General features: G+C 42.8%; 1 protein-coding gene and 1 long non-coding RNA gene across 9 annotated transcripts; one reads left to right on the plus strand and one right to left on the minus strand.

The window, feature by feature from the left end:
* LOC8076314 lies at window positions 2,667-4,408 on the plus strand. Its single transcript, XR_002453197.1, has 3 exons — window positions 2,667-3,020; window positions 3,398-3,601; window positions 4,100-4,408. It is a non-coding gene; the product is annotated as an uncharacterized LOC8076314 (long non-coding RNA).
* Window positions 4,890-18,175, minus strand: LOC110435365. 8 transcript variants are annotated; one of them, XM_021460851.1, is made up of 7 exons: window positions 17,924-18,175; window positions 17,577-17,656; window positions 13,754-13,859; window positions 12,749-13,528; window positions 12,519-12,641; window positions 12,154-12,237; window positions 4,890-5,200 (listed from the first exon to the last, which is right to left on the minus strand). In XM_021460851.1, the coding sequence occupies exons 3-7, from the start codon at window positions 13,798-13,800 to the stop codon at window positions 5,188-5,190; spliced, it is 1,047 nt and encodes a 348-aa protein (XP_021316526.1). In that variant the 5' UTR covers window positions 13,801-13,859; window positions 17,577-17,656; window positions 17,924-18,175; the 3' UTR covers window positions 4,890-5,187. The 8 variants fall into 8 exon arrangements, with proteins under 8 accessions (XP_021316526.1, XP_021316525.1, XP_021316521.1 ...); XM_021460850.1 differs by having other exon boundaries at window positions 13,754-13,883; window positions 17,924-18,086; XM_021460846.1 differs by lacking the exon at window positions 4,890-5,200 and adding an exon at window positions 8,856-9,067.

The raw sequence follows: 18,958 nt of genomic DNA on the forward strand, positions 1-18,958 counted from the left end.
ATTTCAAAGCCCTTTTAAATTTGAATTTTGAACCAAATCTCTTTTGCTCAAATTCACACTTTACAAAATAAAATGTTGCAGCATGTATGCATCAACATATTTTCTAAACTTATGTTAAATTTTAATTTTCCAAAAATTATTATTTTTCCTATATTTTGATGCTCATAAAATTAACTCAATAAATCAAATTTCAACTATTTTAAGGAAGGGAAATTTTAGGGTGTTACACTATCTAATGGCAGCTAAAACTAAAAGTAGTTAGTGACCAAATTTTGCTTGTTTTTTCACCCACACGTGCTTCGGCCTGTTCCCCGCTGTGAGTCCGCGCAAGCAACACTATCGGCACGCGTCCATCTTTTTTCCTGAGTGCCATTTTTTCCCTACAGTAGAGGGAGTGGTAGTCGTACGTGGCACCAGTGCACCCTGCTCCGGCACTCTGCTAGAGGCACCAGGCGGCGACAATGACACGTCGACGGCCACGCTGGCTCTCGCAGGCTTGTGGCGTGAAGCTGGCTGTCAGTGAACTAGTGAGGGATAGAGAAATTGGTGAGTGGAAAGACCAAATGAGCAATAAAGTTAATGGAAATAATTAATGGGGGTTAGCATGCTCCGAGGTGTATTCAATTAGCAACACCCCGCCGGCTATTTTTTTTTTTCTAGATCGAAGTTCTGCCCAGTTTTCATTAAAAGGAGTAGCAGTAACCAAATGTTACAAAGTTCAACACAAGATGCAGCAGCGAGAACGAAGCCAATGCTGGGCACAGAGCACCTATCTAAAATTTAGCTCTAGCAATTAGATGGGGTGGTTGCAAACAGTGGCCTTATATTAGTTACCGGTAATCTCACAGACTTCCAAGATTCATGCAGGATCTGGCTAACGGCTAGTCATTGGCCATGAAGAATAGACCACAGGGTAGAAAATGGAAATTTGATGAGGACAGTTTTCGGTGAGACACACACCAATACGCCTTGTTTATTGTGAGAGCCTACACTCATCCATTATCAAACAAAAGTGATGCCTAGTGTTGGGGGCACAACACTGCCTTCCCCATCCCTGGTTGCTCTAGAGGATCGCCTCCGCCTTGAATCTCCGCCCCGAGATCCTTCGAGCGTTATGATGCGAAGGATCAGGGTGAGGCTAACGGTAACGCGTTTTGTATGGTGCTGTGTAGTTGCAGGAACCGAGCCAGTGGCGGAGGCCGCGAGGAATGGAGGAGAGGACCTTTGGATTCCCGCGTGCCGAAGGATAGGCGAAGGCATGTCTGAGGACGCGGTGACGTTGAGAAACCTTCATGGCCCCTGAGCCGAGGAACCTTCGGCGTCTTCAGTCCAAAGGTTCGGTGTACGACCGAAGGATCAAGACCTGACAGGTTGGAGTCCCGAGCGGAGAGCGCGTGTGTGGAGCTCGTAGTGTGAAATTACTTAAATGGTTTATGGTCAATAGTCTGTAACGAGAGGATATGCTGGAATATTCTCCCGCCGTCACGGGGTATTCTTGTAAAAGGCTTGAACCGGCTTCCATGCCCTATATAAAGGGAGTGTAATTGCATTTGGAGGAGAGAGATCATTTACTATTCCTACCCTCTGTTGCCAACCACCGTTCTAGGGCATTGAGCCAGTTGTCTACATTGTCCTAGACCACTTAGGCCAGTTTCAATGGAGTTTCATGAGAGTTTCATGCACATTAAATATACTGATGTGGCGTTATAGTAATGAAGAGAGAGATGATAAGAGTTTTATGGGAGTAGAGAGAGTTTCATCCCCATAAAACTCCAATGCACTGTTTCCAAAATATAGATGTGTTGAAAACTGGGCTATGAAACTCCGATGACCTTACTGCAACCCGTGAGCGAGCTGCTTGTGCATCGTGCTGCTGGGAGTGCAGGTGCACATTTCCCAACACCTAGCAAGCAAGGGTCCTATAGTAGCATTAAATCATGTTCATGCTTCATTAGAGGTTGATGAATCAATAAAATGGATTTAATGTTGCGTTAAAATATGATTATGTTGCGTTAAAATTGATCTTGAGAAGATCAAACAAAAATAAAGACAGGCAAATGCAATTTTCTAGGTCATCTAGACGTGATTGAAGGTGGTCACAGGGTTTGTTGACTTCACTTGTATTTTTCTATAATTTTATTATCATAAATGTTTTTACTTATCTTGTGACCAGAGATATTATGTTACTACCTGTAATATGGACTTTGCCATATCTTGATTTTTTTTTTCGTCCTCCGCCACTGCCTACCATGCCCCTAAATCAAATGTTAGGCCTTGTTTAGTTCCTAAAATATTTTGTGAAATTTTTCACATTTTCTATCACATCGAATCTTGCGGCACATACATAGAGCACTAAATATAAATAAAAAAAATTAACTAATTATACAGTTTAACTGTAATTTGCGAGACGAACCTTTTGAGCTTAGTTAGTCTATGATTGGATAATATTTGTCAAATACAAACGAAAGTGGTACTATTTCTATTTTGCAAAAAAAAAAATTGGTAGTAAACAAGGACTATGCAAGAGGGGATTGATCCATCGCAGGCAAGCCACATGGTAAGGCACAGCTCCAAACACATGTGAAACCACGTGTTGTGGATGTGCAACTGCCTCACTCCTTCTTCTTATCTATAAATACAGCACACCCCCTCCTCATTTCTCAGACACAAGTAAAGAGCAAAACATAGCTGACCGTTCAAAGCAGCACACACACACTCCCTCCCTTACTAGCCATGGCCTATTGCGAAATGGCTCCTTGTGCGCTAGCTCAACATTCTGAGCTTACGATGACTCTATACACAAACAAGGAGGTGTATTCTGGACCAGACCAAAATGCAGCAACAAACACAGAAGGGTCAACAATAATGGGCAGAACCCAGGTCTACTCGTGGCCTGTAGCCGATGGGGCAACTCCTGATGCAAACATCGTCGGCCATCTCCAGGGCACTAGTGTTCAAGTAGCCAAATCTCCCGCCGCGGTGTATCACTACTCCCTGGGTTTAGTGTTCTCGGATGAAAGGTATGAGAATATATATGCGTCGTTATTTAGTAGTACTTAATTACACACAACTTCGTATATATAGTACTTCCACAACCTCTCTCAAGTAGAACATCATGCAGTTATTTTTTTCGTAGATGCTACACATGTGCTCATAGGACCACCAGAGTTTATTCATTTGTTCAATTCTCATTTTTCAAGATAAAAGCCTACTCACGGCATTTTTTCGCTTTCTGTCAACATACCTCATGATGTATATATATATTGGTGAGAAAAGTTTAGACTGGTTAACGGAAATTAACACAAGTAATTATTTTTCTCATCGCGTGATATATATTGATGAGAAAAGTTACTACAATAAAACATCACGTAATCATTTTGCGCACAATTCAACACAGGTTCAAAGGGTCTACACTCCAAATACAAGGGACTTCCCAAATAAATGGTGAGTGGGCCATTGTTGGAGGGACAGGAGAACTTACTATGGCAACGGGTACTGTCAAACGCACAACAGTTGTAGAGAAAGACTATACCAGGATCTCAGAACTCAAAATACATGCCTATTTATTTCGCTCCAGTGAAGCCTAGCTACTACGCCTAATGTAAGTAAAATACTCGATTATTCATACGAGCAACTCAAAGAGTATCTTTGTAGTCTTTCTAATGCATATGAATAGAGATTTTGGTAAAAAAAAAACTCTCCAACCACTTCTCTAATTAGGTGTCCAACTATAGTCATCCTCTATTCTAGATATCTTGCTAGCTAAAGATGGAGAGCGAGGGTGCCTCACCAGAGTGAGCACAATATATATATTTATTGAAGCTATTCGATGGTGGAAAGATATACAGCACGAATTTTATTCTAATGACTCGAAATGATAATTTAGAGAGTTAGTCTAAGAGAGTTTTGGAGATTCTGTTATATATGAATACATTTAATATTCCCTTGATTTTATAGTTGAAACTCCAGATATATAGGGCATATTATTCCCTTGAGTTTAAGAGAAAGTTTTGGAGTAGGCATCTGTCTTTACTGTTGAAACTTTAGATTTCCTAACTTGTACATATTCCCTTGATTAATCATGTATATCCTTGTGTAGGTTTTTGAGACTTCTGAATCCGATTAATAACCTCCAGAAGGCCGGAGCTTTATGCAGTTGTTTAGACTAGTCTTCGTGCATCCCAGACAATAAATGCCAGTATCTGCACTTCGTCAGTGTTGGCTTGTTTCCTAATAAATAACTTGGACTTTGTATCCGGTTCGTGTCAACTTGTAGTACTTTGCTAGCTGTAAGGGCTGTCGGTGTTGTTGTCACCTTGTACTGAGCTCTTTTGTATTTCAATAAAACTCCGTGTCATATCATGTGTGTATTCATAAATCATAAGATGTATTTTAAGGCCTTTGCTTCTGAAAAAATCTCTCTTTGTCCCTCTCACATGCCGATGTTTGGGCTGCATCTTGTGGGCGCGAACTGGACCTAGTGGCTGCATCAGCAGGATCCGGCGGCTGGAAATGCTCGTGCATCAGTAGGAATAGAGAGAGTTTCCAGCCGCCGGAAATATATACTGATGTGTATTTACACTACAACATGACCTTTTATACAAGGCATTTAAAAATGCCTTTAAAAGTGTTCAGAATGTCTTCAAAGACCTTTTTAGGCATTTTCAAGAATGCCGGCTATAAACTGGACTCAAAAGGTCTTTTGAGGCATTTTTTAAAACGCCTTTCAATATCAATATATAAAGGCATTTTCTAGCTGCCTACAATACTTTTTAAAGGCATTTTCTATAAGCCTTCAAACATTTGTGAAGGCGTTATTAAAAATACCTCCAATCCAACTCATACATGCAGAAATTTGCTAGTAATTAATATCAAAACAACATAATCCATCGAGAAATTAACCAATGAAAGCACAAGTTAATAGCACAACCCAAACATTGGCATATATACACAGTTACATTTGTAAATAAACAAAATCAATAAGGCAGAAAAATAATCAAATATCATCTTCCATTATGTTTGGTACTCGAATACAGATTTTTCCTAGTTGGTTCAAAGGCAGATGCTTCATTGTCTTTACATCAACAATTTTTGCTTCAACTCCCGAGACAAGTGCTCCAGTTGAACCAAACTGATGGGCATGGCCCTTTTGCAGGTACTCTACGGATATTATCCGGCAGGTTTCAGTCATACCATAACCCTGCAAGAGGAGCACCTCTGAGTTTATTGGTAACATCATTGTCATCATCACTCTCGATAAAAAAATGGCAGCAAAACTACAAAGACAATCGTAAAGAAGTAAACATTTTCCAGCATTTTAAACAGCATGGGGACTATATGTCTGGTCTAAAGGTAAAACAGGATGCACACAAACTATACATGTTCAACGCAGTTAGCACTGTGTTGTTTTAGTAATCACCTAAACCTGTCACAATTCTAAATACAGGGCTTCCGCAGCTCATTAGCCTGCAGAAGAGCAACAACGTTACCGTTGTTCTTTACAATCACAACTGAGCACACCATTCAGTTCCTAGATTTCATTTTTTTTGTTGGCATACCAAAACCTAGCATCAGTTCCAAATCAGCATGTCAAAATATGCCACATTAAGCCTAATAAAAGAAAAGGTAGTACTAGTAGTACTCCTCTCTAGTATCTTTCTCCTCCCCACATCTCAAATAAGTGCATTTCTAGAATTCTTGATAACATCAATGCTACATGGAAATTACATATTTATTCATATAAAAAAACTGAGTTGTATAAAGGGCAAAATTACACAATATAACAGAAAAGGGCAAAATAACCGTTGCACTCAGGGCAGTCTCTGATAGTAGGAAGCTTGATATTTTCCTCCCAACAATGGATGAAGAATGGACAGTTCCAATGATCCCTATGCCGATCCCACTCCTGTCGGCGTCTTTCTTTTTCCCGTCGATAATCTTCCTGCTGGCGCCGATACCGATTTTCCCGTTGTTGCCAATGTTCTCGAGGCCTTCTATGAGTTATGACGATACCAGATCGAGGAAGTCTTCCTAAGCTGGTCCCTTCCTGGACCAAGCCTTTACTTCTTGCATCGGCAGTAGTAACTTGATGCTGAGGATCTACCGATGCACTCTTTTCAGCCGTCTCTGATGTTAAGACCCGAGCCTTTCCCTTAGCATCCAACATGTTTGTCGGGAAAGGATGTTGATCTATCTTCATCGGCTTCTGGGCTTTGGAACTGTCAAACTTGATCCTCCCTGACTCTATAGCCGATTGCAGCTGCTGTCTGAATACTTTGCACTCGTTGGTGTCATGTGAAGTTGCATTATGCCACTTGCAATATCTCATCTTCTTCAACTCTTCTGCCGATGGGATCACATGATTAGGTGACAGTTTGATTTGACCTTCCTGAAGTAGAAAGTCAAATATCCTATCGGCCTTGGTGGTGTCAAAGGCAAACTTCTCTGGCTCCTTTTGCCCAAAAGGACAAGACATCGGCTTCTTATTTTTTACCCACTCTGCCAAACCGATTACTGGTTCTTCATCAGAATCTGAGCTTGTTGCTTCATCGACAAATGAAACTTTCTTATTCCATGCTCTTTTAGGCTCGAAAGGCTTGATATCTTGGTCGGAAATCCTCTCCACCAAATGACTTAAACTTTCGAACTCCTGAGAGGCATACTTATCCCTGATATGTGGTAACAAACCCTGGAAAGCCAAGTCGGCTAGCTGCCGATCATCCAGAACCAGGCTATAGCATTTATTCTTGACCTCTCGTATCCTCTGCACGAATCCCTCAACCGACTCATCATTACGTTGCCTCACCTTGACCAAGTCGGTGATCTTCTTCTCATGAACCCCCGAGAAGAAGTATTTGTGGAACTGCTTCTCTAGATCGGCCCAAGTAATTACTGAATTGGGAGGTAATGATATGAACCAAGTAAAGGCCGATCCGGACAATGATGATGAAAATAGACGAACCCTCAATTCGTCCCTGTTACCAGCCTCTCCACATTGAATAATGAACCTGTTGACATGCTCCATGGTTGACGTGTCGTCCTGTCCGGAAAACTTTGTAAAATCCGGTACCTTGTACCGATGTGGAAGCGGGATCAAATCATACGCGGGAGGATACGGCGTCCGATAAGAGTAAGTGTTGACTTTGGGTTTTATCCCAAATTGTTCCTTCATTACTTCAGCAATCTTGTCGGCCCAATAAGCATCGGCATCTTGCCGATGAGGCTGCTGCGGATCCGGCGCCTGGTGGCGAACCTCCACGTGTCTGTTTGGGACGTGACCTGTATGGAACATCGTATTGGTCACCTGCCCTCCAACCTGCGAACCACCAAACTGCTGTCCACCGATTGGCTGTCCTCCGAGTTGCTGTCCAAAATTTATTGGCTGGTTGGGAATTCCCTGACCTTGGAACCCGGGATAAACCTGTCCTTGCTGGAACCCCGTAGTCTGATAACCCTGCTGGGGCGACTGTGGAAAGGCTTGCTGTCCAAGCCATCCATGATTAGCGTTCATCGGCATAGGTGCTGCCGATGATTGGTAATTGGGTATCGTCGTTGAATTGACATACCCTGACTGGGCCATAGGCCTCTGCTGCATCAGCATTGACTCTGCCGATGCGTTGGGCATCTGGAACATTGAATCTTGAGGATTTCCAGTATGAGGCCTCGCAGTAGTAGTTGTGGTATACCGAGGACTCTGGTTCACCGGTACATTGGAAGGTGCCGATGTCACAGGAGTTTTGCCCCTCAAATCAGTTATCTGTGATGTTCCTGGCGTCAACTCTGGAGGCATACCATAACCCCACCAGTTGGGAGGAAGAGTTAACCCCGACATTGCCGATGCCAACATATCTGTTGTCAGTTTATGCTGCCCAACTGAAATTTGTGGGTTGGTTACCATCGGCATAGATAGTGCACCAGTAGTCCCCAATGTACTTGGAGGGACGGCAGACTGTGCACTTGCACTCGTCAAGGCAGCCGATGGAGCCGTAACCTCTGGCGCTGTGGGTTGATGATGGGAAGGGCCCACATAATCCGGCGGGATTTGTCCTTCCTTGAAGGTTCTTGCCACGGCGTTGAAAACCGTATTAGACAGCACACCAGCTTGGTTGATCAGCGCTCGATTGATAGCATTGTCAACCATGTCTTGAAGCTTGCCAGGATTGGCGTCAAAAGTGACCTGCCGTGGTGCCGGCAGTGCATCTTTCTGGACCACTTCGCCGCTCCTGTTTATGCTGAAAGATTTCAGGCATTGCTGCCTGAACTCTTCCATGGCTTGGGCAATAGCTTGCTTCTGCTCATCCTTGAGGTTGGCTTCCGTCACGGGGATGACGTTGTCTTGATCGAGGTCGGAGATCGACATGCTGGTCTTGATCTTGAATCTGTCCCACTGGGCGTGCCAAAAGATGTGTTGATGCAAAACTGATCTGCAAACACAAAGGGCTAATACCCGATTGAAACGTTAAGGCGTGCCAGCCGATTTAACCTTACTATCGGCAAAGGTGATAACTCGAATACTTTAGTCCTGACAACAGCGATGCGCCCGGATGTCACGGCTAAGAGGTATTCACGCGGAACTTGAGAACACGCCGAGCTTAAGTCGACGAATTCCTAAGAACTCGTAGTAAAAAGGAAAAAGTATGACGAAGTCGTCGAAAAAGTAGATGCTGGAATATAAGTAAAAACGTGTATTTGATTGATTGATGGATGTTCTCATTACAAGATCCTAGGGCTTATATTTATACCCTGCTCAAAGAGCTACGACCAGACACGATTAGAATTCGAATTCCAAATTACACGGAACCCGTATACAAAACGATGCGAATAACTAAGGAAATAACAATAAAACCACCCTTCGTGACAAACCGAAACTCCTCCACATGACAACTGGCAGCTTCCGGACTCCTCCTTCGCATCATCGGCAATCTCCTTGCCATGGTCATCGGCAGACCCTTTTACTTGGTTATCGGCACCATATTACTGCCCGAGTATTTAGTCACATTCATCCTTTCCCTCATCGGCAACCATCCTTATCGGCAACCCGCATCGTACTGCCACCTTATCCTGCCATCTTAGACACGTGTCCAAAAACGGTGTCAACAATCTTGTTAATTGCTACATTTTTCCACAAAAAGTTCAAACTTTTGTGCTTCTAATATCTATCATGAACTCTACTTTTGTCATTTCTAAAAATAATAATTCTAGGCCATAGATTGCACTCTTAAGTGCAATTATGACATAAAATATAGTTTAAAACAAGCACCATATTGCATAAGATCAGTGGTAGAGCTTGAAGTAAGATTTAAGATGGAGCAGTGGTACTAATCTCAAGAAGATATTAATACCTAAGCTTTATAATAACTATTTACTCTAAAGGAACCTTAAATAACAAAAAGTATGGTCACCTGTTGTTAGGGTTGTAAACCCATGGTATCTGAAGGCATCGATTAGGTAGCAAGCCACACGCGGCCCGCAATACACTAGCTAGTTAAAGCCCAAATGACTGAGGCCTAGATATGCCAAGCACGTTAGGCCAACGCCTAGGCCAGGGTTGGCCACGACCGCTTCTCCTGTCTTAGCCATGCGACACATGCATGACCTCTCCCTCGTCATGACCTCCAAAAGGGATGAGAAGCAGTCGAGTGTAGCCAAACACGCCTGTCCTAACAAGAGCGAGCATGACACACTAACCCAGCAAGAATCGAGGTGACATCAGTCACCTTAGCTCGGTCACATGTCATCCATATGCCACGTTGCATCAATAAGACAATACCGCACGGTGGTGATGATGGGTACGATACCCACCATCCATATACGGACCAACAAGACACGCGTACGACCCCACCCACTACGGGATTGGATCCACTATTAAGGCCTTGACTTAAAGGCCATCTAGACTCGTTGGGAGCCACGACCTCACCGATCGAGATCGTGGCCCTCAGCACTCCAAGATGACAAGGCAACCAACGACCCCGAGGTGGCTACCAACTCCTGCACGACGCCTCGGGAAACTAGGATACAACGATGGACACCACGTTGCACGAAGGCTAACGAACTACAATCACGGCTATAGTATCTCCATGAGTGGCACAGTAGCACCATGTTAGACTCTGGCGCGACGTGGCCACAAGACCATGACGATAGCCATGCCAGGACGTGCATCAGAAGATGGTGCAACTTGCAAGCCAAGTTAGCTAGGATCTCCTCCTTGTAATAGCCCAAGCCCTGAACTCTATATAAGGGCAGCTAAGGCACACACATTCTTACCATTTCCATTCATCCAACATAGTTGTAGGGCTCCTAGAGCTTCCCGTCGAGCTGTCCCTCATCAAGCATAGGTTTTACCGCCTCTTTCACCATTCTTGCACACCCCATTTTTAGAACTTCACAACATTCAAAGCAAGAATAACATCTCTAAGATTGGATGTAGGGCTTCGGCCTTAACCAATATAAATCCTCGTGTCTATTAAATGCCAGCGCGGTAATCATATAAGTTTACTAGTCCGGTTTATGAAACACCGACACCTGTGATGCGCACTAACCCTTATTTTCAAGAATTTGAATTCCTGATCAAGAAACTACATGTGCAGTAATGGCTGTCAATATATATAAATATGTCAAATATTCTTTTAAAATGTATAATATATCTAAAGTAACAACTTATATAAACTACATATCATGGATATCAAAATATTTTTTATATAATTTTTAGCATGATTAGAATATGAACTATTAAGGAAATATTTTTCATGATAGCTAAAACATAACCTATATATTAATCTTATATTCAGGCATGCGAAGTTGATCTATAAGATGGTACAACATGTATGTAGCTTTAGTCAAATGTTAATATATTAATATTAATACAAGTGGATAATGTTGAAAATGTATTTATTTATTTTCTTTTACGTTATTTATACATTTTTTGCAATCGATAATGTTGAAAATGTAGAGGTACATTCCATAAGATTTTTAGCTTCTTAAATAATGAGAAAATTTTTAATTAAGATGGAAATACATAGATTATCTATCATAGCAGTAGGTGTGTAATTTGATGAAAATTTACCGTTCTTTGTAGATTATCTACACTATATATAAAACCTTAAGCGTACATTTCAACTAAATACATATCACACAAAATGTCCATAGATATATGTGAGAATACATGGACTATGTGGTTATACTTATTGTATATACTACAGTAGTGACATTTTAGTAATATATTAAAAATATATGGATTTCTTCAAATTTTTAGCATGGTAAGATCTAGAGTATCTTAATATGAGTCGTATATAAATATACTCGACAAACAAGTATGAACACAACATAATGATATAAGGAAATTACTTCGTACTCTTAGGAGTAGCTACTCCCATGTCTATATCTCTAAATTTAGGGTGTATATGATCGGACGAAATGTATGTAGACGAAGTATATGATCATTCCACATATATATATATATAACATGCTTTATGGATATTGGATTAGTTTTCATAAAAGTTTAAGCATATACATGTAGAATAAGATATTTTTGTTCATTTTATATAAAAACATATATGGGCAATTTTGTTAAAAATTAAAAGCTAGTACATTATATTAACCTATTTCATAATAGCAAAGGTACAAATGTAGAGGTTAGGTGGAAGTATCTTTCGTAATGGTATACATGGGTAATTTTGATGCTAATTCAGAGGATTATTTAGTACTATCTTTTATAACAATAAAAGTGGATAAGTTAGATATACGTTTTAAGGCTACTTTTAATTATGTTTCATTCTGTCGAAGTGGGTAATTTAGAGTCAAGATGAGAGGGTTACTTCATTCTATATTTATAATGGTACCTGTGGGTAGTTTGTTTTTATAAATTAGAACGTAAGGTGTCTATTGGAGTCCCGAATTAGTTATAGTAAGATAAGATAGGTTACTTTAGTTTTATTTGTAAGTCAGAATCTTTAACAGATCAAGTTTTCAGAAAATATATCTATCATTCCTTGAACTAGGAATCATGTTTCTTAACAAAATCGTGATTTCATATTCAAACAAAATAACTAAACAGGCTCAGTGCCCTCATTAAGATTCAGCTATTTGCACCCCTAAGACGAACTATACTGTTGCATGTGTCGTATTGGGTAACTGCACATGCCGTAAATTCCATACCTTCCGAAGAATCCCTTTATGTTCTTGATGAGTATATTTTCTTCCTCTTGCAGTTTATTCAAAGTTTCTGTGTCTTTCTTTTGCCTGCGAACAGTTTCAGGAGGTATACTCTGTTACAACCTCATTCTAAAATATATTTCCTAAGTTTTATTAACATATCTTATTAGATTTGTCCGAAGTCAAACATTTGCATCTTGAACCATCAATTTCAAGAAAAGTTATATAGGTCAAACCTATAAGGATTTTTTGGAAATGGATGGTTAATAAAGTTGCTAATATTTGATTTAGGGCAAACCTAATATGACATGTAATAAAAAAGAACAGCAGTATAGGTTGAAAAAGCAAGGGCTGTGCTATATGCATACTCGTCATTAGCTTTGCGGAGTACATCTTCGCAGAGTATATCTTTTATGGCTTTGATGAAGGAAGAATAATGACTGCCCCATTCCAATGCAACCGTGTCAGCTAGACTGTTGGTTACTACTTTTCTGCATACACAAATTTGTTGGTCTGTACGTATTATTAACTGTAACAGAAACAAGGAGACGAAGACATAAGGCTGTGTGACACTGAATATGAAAAGTTGCATATATACCTCTTAGTGATGGCAGACACCATGACTTGAGTACAAAGACTTGTCAAAACTCGCGTCACGTTTGGCCTTCTCGACAATGAAACAAAGGCATGGCTTTTGAATTTCTTTCTGATTCCTTGGTACACTTGGTCAGCAAGTGTGGTTTTGCCCATCCCTGCAAATCCTACAATGCATACAGTGTGGTGCTCTTCCAGCAATCTTATGAGTTGATATTTCTTCTCATCCATCTCCACGAGCTCTGACGCATCGTGGTGGATAAATTCAGACATTATTGGGTCAACATTCGGCTCAGCTGGCTGAGGATGCTCCGAGATGGTTCTTCCCAGAGTCTTCCAGTCCTCCGAGCACCGGTTGATCAATTTTTGCACCTCATTCTTCAGCTTCTCGAATGGGTTTACTGCGTCGGTTTTAGGCTGTGTGAAGGCGGAGCTGTCAGCAAAGACGCCGCTGTCGATGTCTTCCTCAACACTGTAGGACAGCTTCCGTGCTTCAGCCATCCATTCGTTGCACACTGAATCAAGACGAAGATCCTCCCTGTCCCATATCGTCAGAAGGAGAGAGTACATGGAGCTCAGCCGTGATTTGACGAACTGGATGTCTTCACGCCACCTCTCGAGATGAGCAAACTCAGTCCGGTCATCCAGCAAGTTAGTGAGCTTGCTTATGACGGGTTCCAAGGCTCCCGTCGCTGCAGTCACGCGATATCGCTGCTCCATCGTCTCTGCTAGATCCTCTTCGCACCTCCCACTAGATACGATCGAGCACAGTGGCTTCGTCAGCCTAATTAAGAGAGTAATGTATATTAGTGCTAAATATCAGAAATACTCTGCGTTGAGCATCTCCAACAATTTGGTATATGACTTGCTAAACTTTAAAATTTAGCAAAACATAGAAAAAATGTTCTCCAACAGTTTGCTAAACTTGCTTGCCATCTCATCCCACTTGCTATCCATGCGAGCCGCGCGCGTATATTTACACGCGTGTATCCGGCTTGCCATCACTCACCCGCGTCTGTCGGAGCTTTTTCTCGGCCCATATCCCGCACACCGCATGCATCCACTTCCACGCGCCAAAGGACGGAGCGTCGATGATGGCCTGGTGATTATGACAGCTGATGGGACAGAGCTCCACGCTCCTGCTGATTAGAGCTCAGGCATAGATACGACAAGAAAAGTATAATAAAAAATTGATGAAATATGGACCATGAAATCATTGCAATGGTTCACCGATTACATCTGATGAAATATAAATATATAGGTAATAAAAATCATAGCTAATAAACCGATTACATATAATTGTTCAATCTATAAATGTATATACCATATAAATTCATATAGCATAGGAGTATAAATCTGGATGATGGTTCTATAGGTGCTCGATAAGGTCTTCTTTTCAACTGTTGATGTGTCTCCTTGTTTCTAATCTGTCTATGTGCGTCAATATATTCTTCAAGTATACGAAATGCTCGTTAGGGTCGATCCCGACGAAACGAGCCGGCCCCGACGGAGTTCCTGTGGCACGACGGGAGGAGGTCTTGCAGCGGTGCGACGGGAAGGGAGGGAAGGCGCCAGGTGACCTGTTCATGCGATGGAAGGGGAAGAACCAGGGTCGCGGTGAAGGGAAGGCATCGAGGTACCGGTCAACAACCGAATCTGGTGAGCCATCTTTTTTTTTTATTTGGCAAGTGAAATATAGCAAATTGTTGGAGATGACCTCTTTTCAACTTGGTAAATAATTATAACAACTTGCTAAAACACAAGATTTGGCAAATGAGAAATAACAAACTGTTGGAGATGCTCAGGAGGAAAACAAATAGCAACCAACGTCCATATGACACGGGATGATAATTAGCCAGTCAGCCTCTATAAATTTTTTCTCTCGTTGCAAAGCATAGACACATGTTCTCATAAATATCATAATTTTAGTTTTCATGTTGTCCATGTATGGTACAATTAAATTAAATATCAAGGTGCTCTAGAGTAGTCTCTTTGGGATTCATTTGAAGCCCATATAATGTGTAATTCAAATCTCTGATCAAGTCAGTAGGGAGTTATGCATCGACATGTCAAGAACTGGTCATTCCATTGATTGTTATGATGGGAGAGGTACCTCAATTTTTTTATGTAGGCACTCTCGTTGGGTATTACCCTAGTCCATGCATATAACCTAAACACAATTTCATTTACGGCGCACTGGACAGCAAACTTCTCAGCATTTCAGTTTAGTGTCTGATTAGTTGGACCATTGGCCTTTCTTATATAACAAGCCTTTCCATCCGGGGGCAGGTCGGTCTAAGGCCCGTCGTTGGGCGGACGAGGACATCATTGACGCCCCCGACTCACACATGGCGCCAATCTCCTACCCGGATGCGCTTCGTCGTGCGTTGCTGCCGCCGCGGCCCGAGCCACCCTTGACGCACACCAGACATTCATCTTCGGGCCATGCTGGCGTGGTGCCGGGCCGAAGAGGTGGGAAGCGGCGTCGGCCGCGGCGTCCACAGCTTGCATGGCATGCCCATTCAACCATTGGAGGGCCATATCCTGGCACGTCAGCGCCTCGGACGTCGTGGGCGGAGGTGGTGTGATAGGCCGCGTCCACAGTTGCTGTGTGGCCTACCTGTATGGTCTGTGGAGGGTCGCACCCCTCGCCAGCGCCGCCGTTGTCGGATCTCCGCCCTTGACGCCGACGGGTGGCGGGAGGTACTCCAACGACAGCAAATGGGGTCGGCTACCACCTCGGTTGTGTCTCGCACCGGTCAGTTGCAGTTCCAGTAGCCTCGAAAGATCCCCGCGGAGCGTTTTGGGAGATGCTTCAACTGTCTATCCGCTATTCACCAAGTAGCGACTTGCCGGTTACCTCGGCACTGCCTACGTTGTCACGGTCTCCACCACCTTGCCAGGGACTACAAACGCCCTAGGCATGCTGTGGCACCCTAGCATGTGTCCCGCAGCTCGACTTGCGCGGGGGGCCTGTGCAGGTCACCGTGGACTGTGCGGGCATCGGGGGAAGACGGCGACATCGACGACCACCACAACCATGAGGAAAGCTGGCGAGGGCTGCAACCTCTAGCGGCAATAGCAACGCTGCTACTACCATCGAAGCCCGTGGCTCCCCTGTGCCAGACCTCGCGGGGATGGAACCGCTCAGGAGCTCGATGCCACCTGTGTGGATCGACCCAATGCTTGAGGAGTTCGGTATCTTACTCTAGGTTGCTACTTCCTCGGTGACAGTTGCTCCGCGCACAGCAGACTCGTCATCGCCTGTGCAGGCCGTGCCTCCTCAAAGACACTCTCGTTGTGCTGGTCACGGAGGCGCCCCGCGGCGGGCCCTTCGCTACCGATGGACGGTCTGATGGCCGATCAAGCCACGTCTGGCTTCAGCGACGCGGCGCCCACGTCGGGCGAGGCTACAACCCCGTCTCAGCCACGGTGCCAGAGTCGGCGCTGCTGATGCCTTCTCGTGCGAGTCAGCTTGACGTCGCGTGTGGGGACGAGACGCCGACGCCGCTCGATGCCTTGCAAGCTTTCTTGACAAGGTACGAGTCGAGCAGGAACCGCCCCTGATCGCCTCCCCTCCACAACAGAGGACGGCTGTCAGGAGGCCCCCGCCTGTACGGCCTAGGAGCAGTTGGATTGCCGCCCAACCGTTGGCGCACATCCCGGCCTCCAAGCGAGGCGAGGTTCTCCTAAACAGACGGCTAGGGATCGCTCCACCGACCTCACCGGATTCGCCTGTGCCAAGAGGGATATTCGACGCCCTGCGTACTAGGACCTTGTCGTCGAGTGAGGTGGAGGGCCTGGACGCGTTGTTCCCAGCGTTGAACGGGCACGCGCGCGCAAGCTCTTCTGGGAGGACTCGACGTTGAGCGTATTAGGGTTGATCCATTTATGTAATATCGGTCCACAGAACGATCACCTAGCGCGTTTGTTGTGCATTGGTTGTATTATAAACTCTTTCTTTCTTAATATAATGATATGCAGATCTCCTGCGTATTCGAGAAAAAAAATGTTTCCAGTAAGAATTGCACGAGTAATTTGTTGGTACAAATTTTGGTTTGTTAGGGAAGTGTTAAGTGCTCCACGGCCTTAAGATGGGTAATTTGTTTTTTAATTTATTATATATGTTTATTGGAACATGGCAAAGAAAGATGAATGGTAAAAAATGGTGGCAGAAAAAAAAATCCTTGGAGGTAACAAGGAGCAGGAGTTAAAAAAAACCAGGGCACTCAGATCGGACAGAACAGAAACAGAGGAGTAAAAAGAATCGGAACACATGGGCCTTGTTTAGTTCCGAAAACTTAAAAGTTTTCGAAACTTTAGCACTTTCGTTTTTATTTGACAAACATTATATAATCATAGAGTAACTAGGCTTAAAAGATTCATCTCGTGATTTACAGGTAAACTGTGCAATTAGTTTTTATTTTCGTCTATATTTAATACTTCATGCATGTGGCGTAAGATTTGATGTGACGAAGAATCTTGAAAAGATTTTGTTTTTGGGGTGAAGTAAACAAGGCCATGGATAGAAACGCTCAAATCAAACAGAACGAAGACGCTGTAAAAACTGACGGACAATGAAATTTGTCTACTTTTATACGAAGTAAGATATATACTGGAAAATCTCTGACCTAGCTGGTATACCTATAGAATCATTATGTACTAGTAGGTTATTGGAATTTCCGGTTGTTTTCGGTGTGACGGATCGGAAGTTGCGGATAATATAAGAGCGTTATTATTGTTGTCTGTTGGAGATGGAGAGGAGCAAGCGAGGCTATGGTTTTAATTTGGGGAGAGAAGGACATGATGGATGAGGCATGCATCCGACTCACCTTTCTCACAGGGGAAGCATGTGTTTCATCATTGAGGTTGGAATGGAACATCAAAACCATGGAGTAGTAATAATAAGCACCTACAACAGACCAACAATATAATCCGTTTGCAATATCTGGTGAATGCATGAATGAAAAATAGTGTGCGTAGTATATACGACGCAAGCAATTTTGCTCAGTCAGTCAAGCACAAAAGTTAAGATCTAGCTTAATTAGTGTCATGAGATGGCATTGTATTCCAATCGTTAGACAATAGAAAATAGACCACATGTATATATTGCACTGAAATATATAGGGACGAAGAGGGGAGATTAATTAGCAATGGAAATTCCAAGTTAGTTACGTACCTTATTATTAGCTTGCTCAGGTACTGTGCGCTCTGGGAGAGAATGCATGGTCGTTTTGTTCACCGGGCAAGAACATGGGCGACGACCATGTTGTTAGCTAGCTGGGTCGTCAGAGCTGCCATTGGCATTGTGAGGAAAGAAGCCGTTGTTATCAGATCGGCATAGGAGAAGCGGAGGACGCGAGATGGGGGCAAGAGGGGAGACTGGGAACCTTGGGTTTGCGGATCGGACCTTGGGTTTCGGGACCAGACTGGGAACCTGCTCCCTTGCATAATCAATTAGGTCAGTGTCAATGTACTCCCTCGATACCCATAATTCTTAACGTTTATGATATAATTGTGATAACCAAAGAATGATTAGGTCAGCCTGAGGCCCTGGTGGGCGTGGGTTGGCGCATGCAAGCGGGATTTCTGGTGACAACTCATTTTTGCCAGGGGTAAATAGGTCCAGCAGTATCATGCATGGCTAGACGTCAAGTTTTTTAAAAATGCTCAAGTTGTGTAGAACGTCAATTAAAATAGGTATGGAGGAAGTATAATTTTATGACACAGTTACCAAGACTATAAACTAGGTAATATAACCGAGCCACATTAGTTTCATAGGGATGAAACTTTCTCTCTCATCTAATAAAACTCCATTTTAATGACTATGCCAAATTAGTAATTTCACTTATGTAGCACCCTATTTAATATGTATGACACTCTCATGAAACATATATCGAGACTAGCTATGCATCAGAGTGAACTGCAGTGCCGAAAACAAAGGATGTACTACGTAGATCTCCAAGCATGTACTTCCTCAGTATTGAATTTAGAAGTGGAGGGTAGCGATATTGTCTTCAGGAAACACAACTTTGACCTCTTATTTTTATAAAAATATTTAAAAAAATGATATATGTATATTTTTTATAAAAGTATTTTTTAAAACAAATCTATTTATATAGTTTTTATATTTCTAACTCAACAATTTAAAAGTTATTAATGATTTATATTTCTAATATTTGACTTTTTAATATTTGACTCAAACTTTGTCTAA

This window comes from Sorghum bicolor, chromosome 5, assembly GCF_000003195.3.
Source record: "Sorghum bicolor cultivar BTx623 chromosome 5, Sorghum_bicolor_NCBIv3, whole genome shotgun sequence".
Classification (NCBI taxonomy): domain Eukaryota; kingdom Viridiplantae; phylum Streptophyta; class Magnoliopsida; order Poales; family Poaceae; genus Sorghum; species Sorghum bicolor.

Excerpts from the sequence above, each read along its gene's own strand:
- LOC110435365 (XM_021460849.1), bottom strand. The coding sequence starts at position 13,800 with ATGCGGTGTGCGGGATATGGGCCGAGAAAAAGCTCCGACAGACGCGG. Across the intron at positions 13,529-13,753 it reads AAAAGCTCCGACAGACGCGG|GCTGACGAAGCCACTGTGCT; the intron begins GTGAGTGATGGC and ends TCTCTTAATTAG. Across the intron at positions 9,068-12,153 it reads ATAAAGGGATTCTTCGGAAG|ATGGCAGGATAAGGTGGCAG; the intron begins GTATGGAATTTA and ends CACGTGTCTAAG.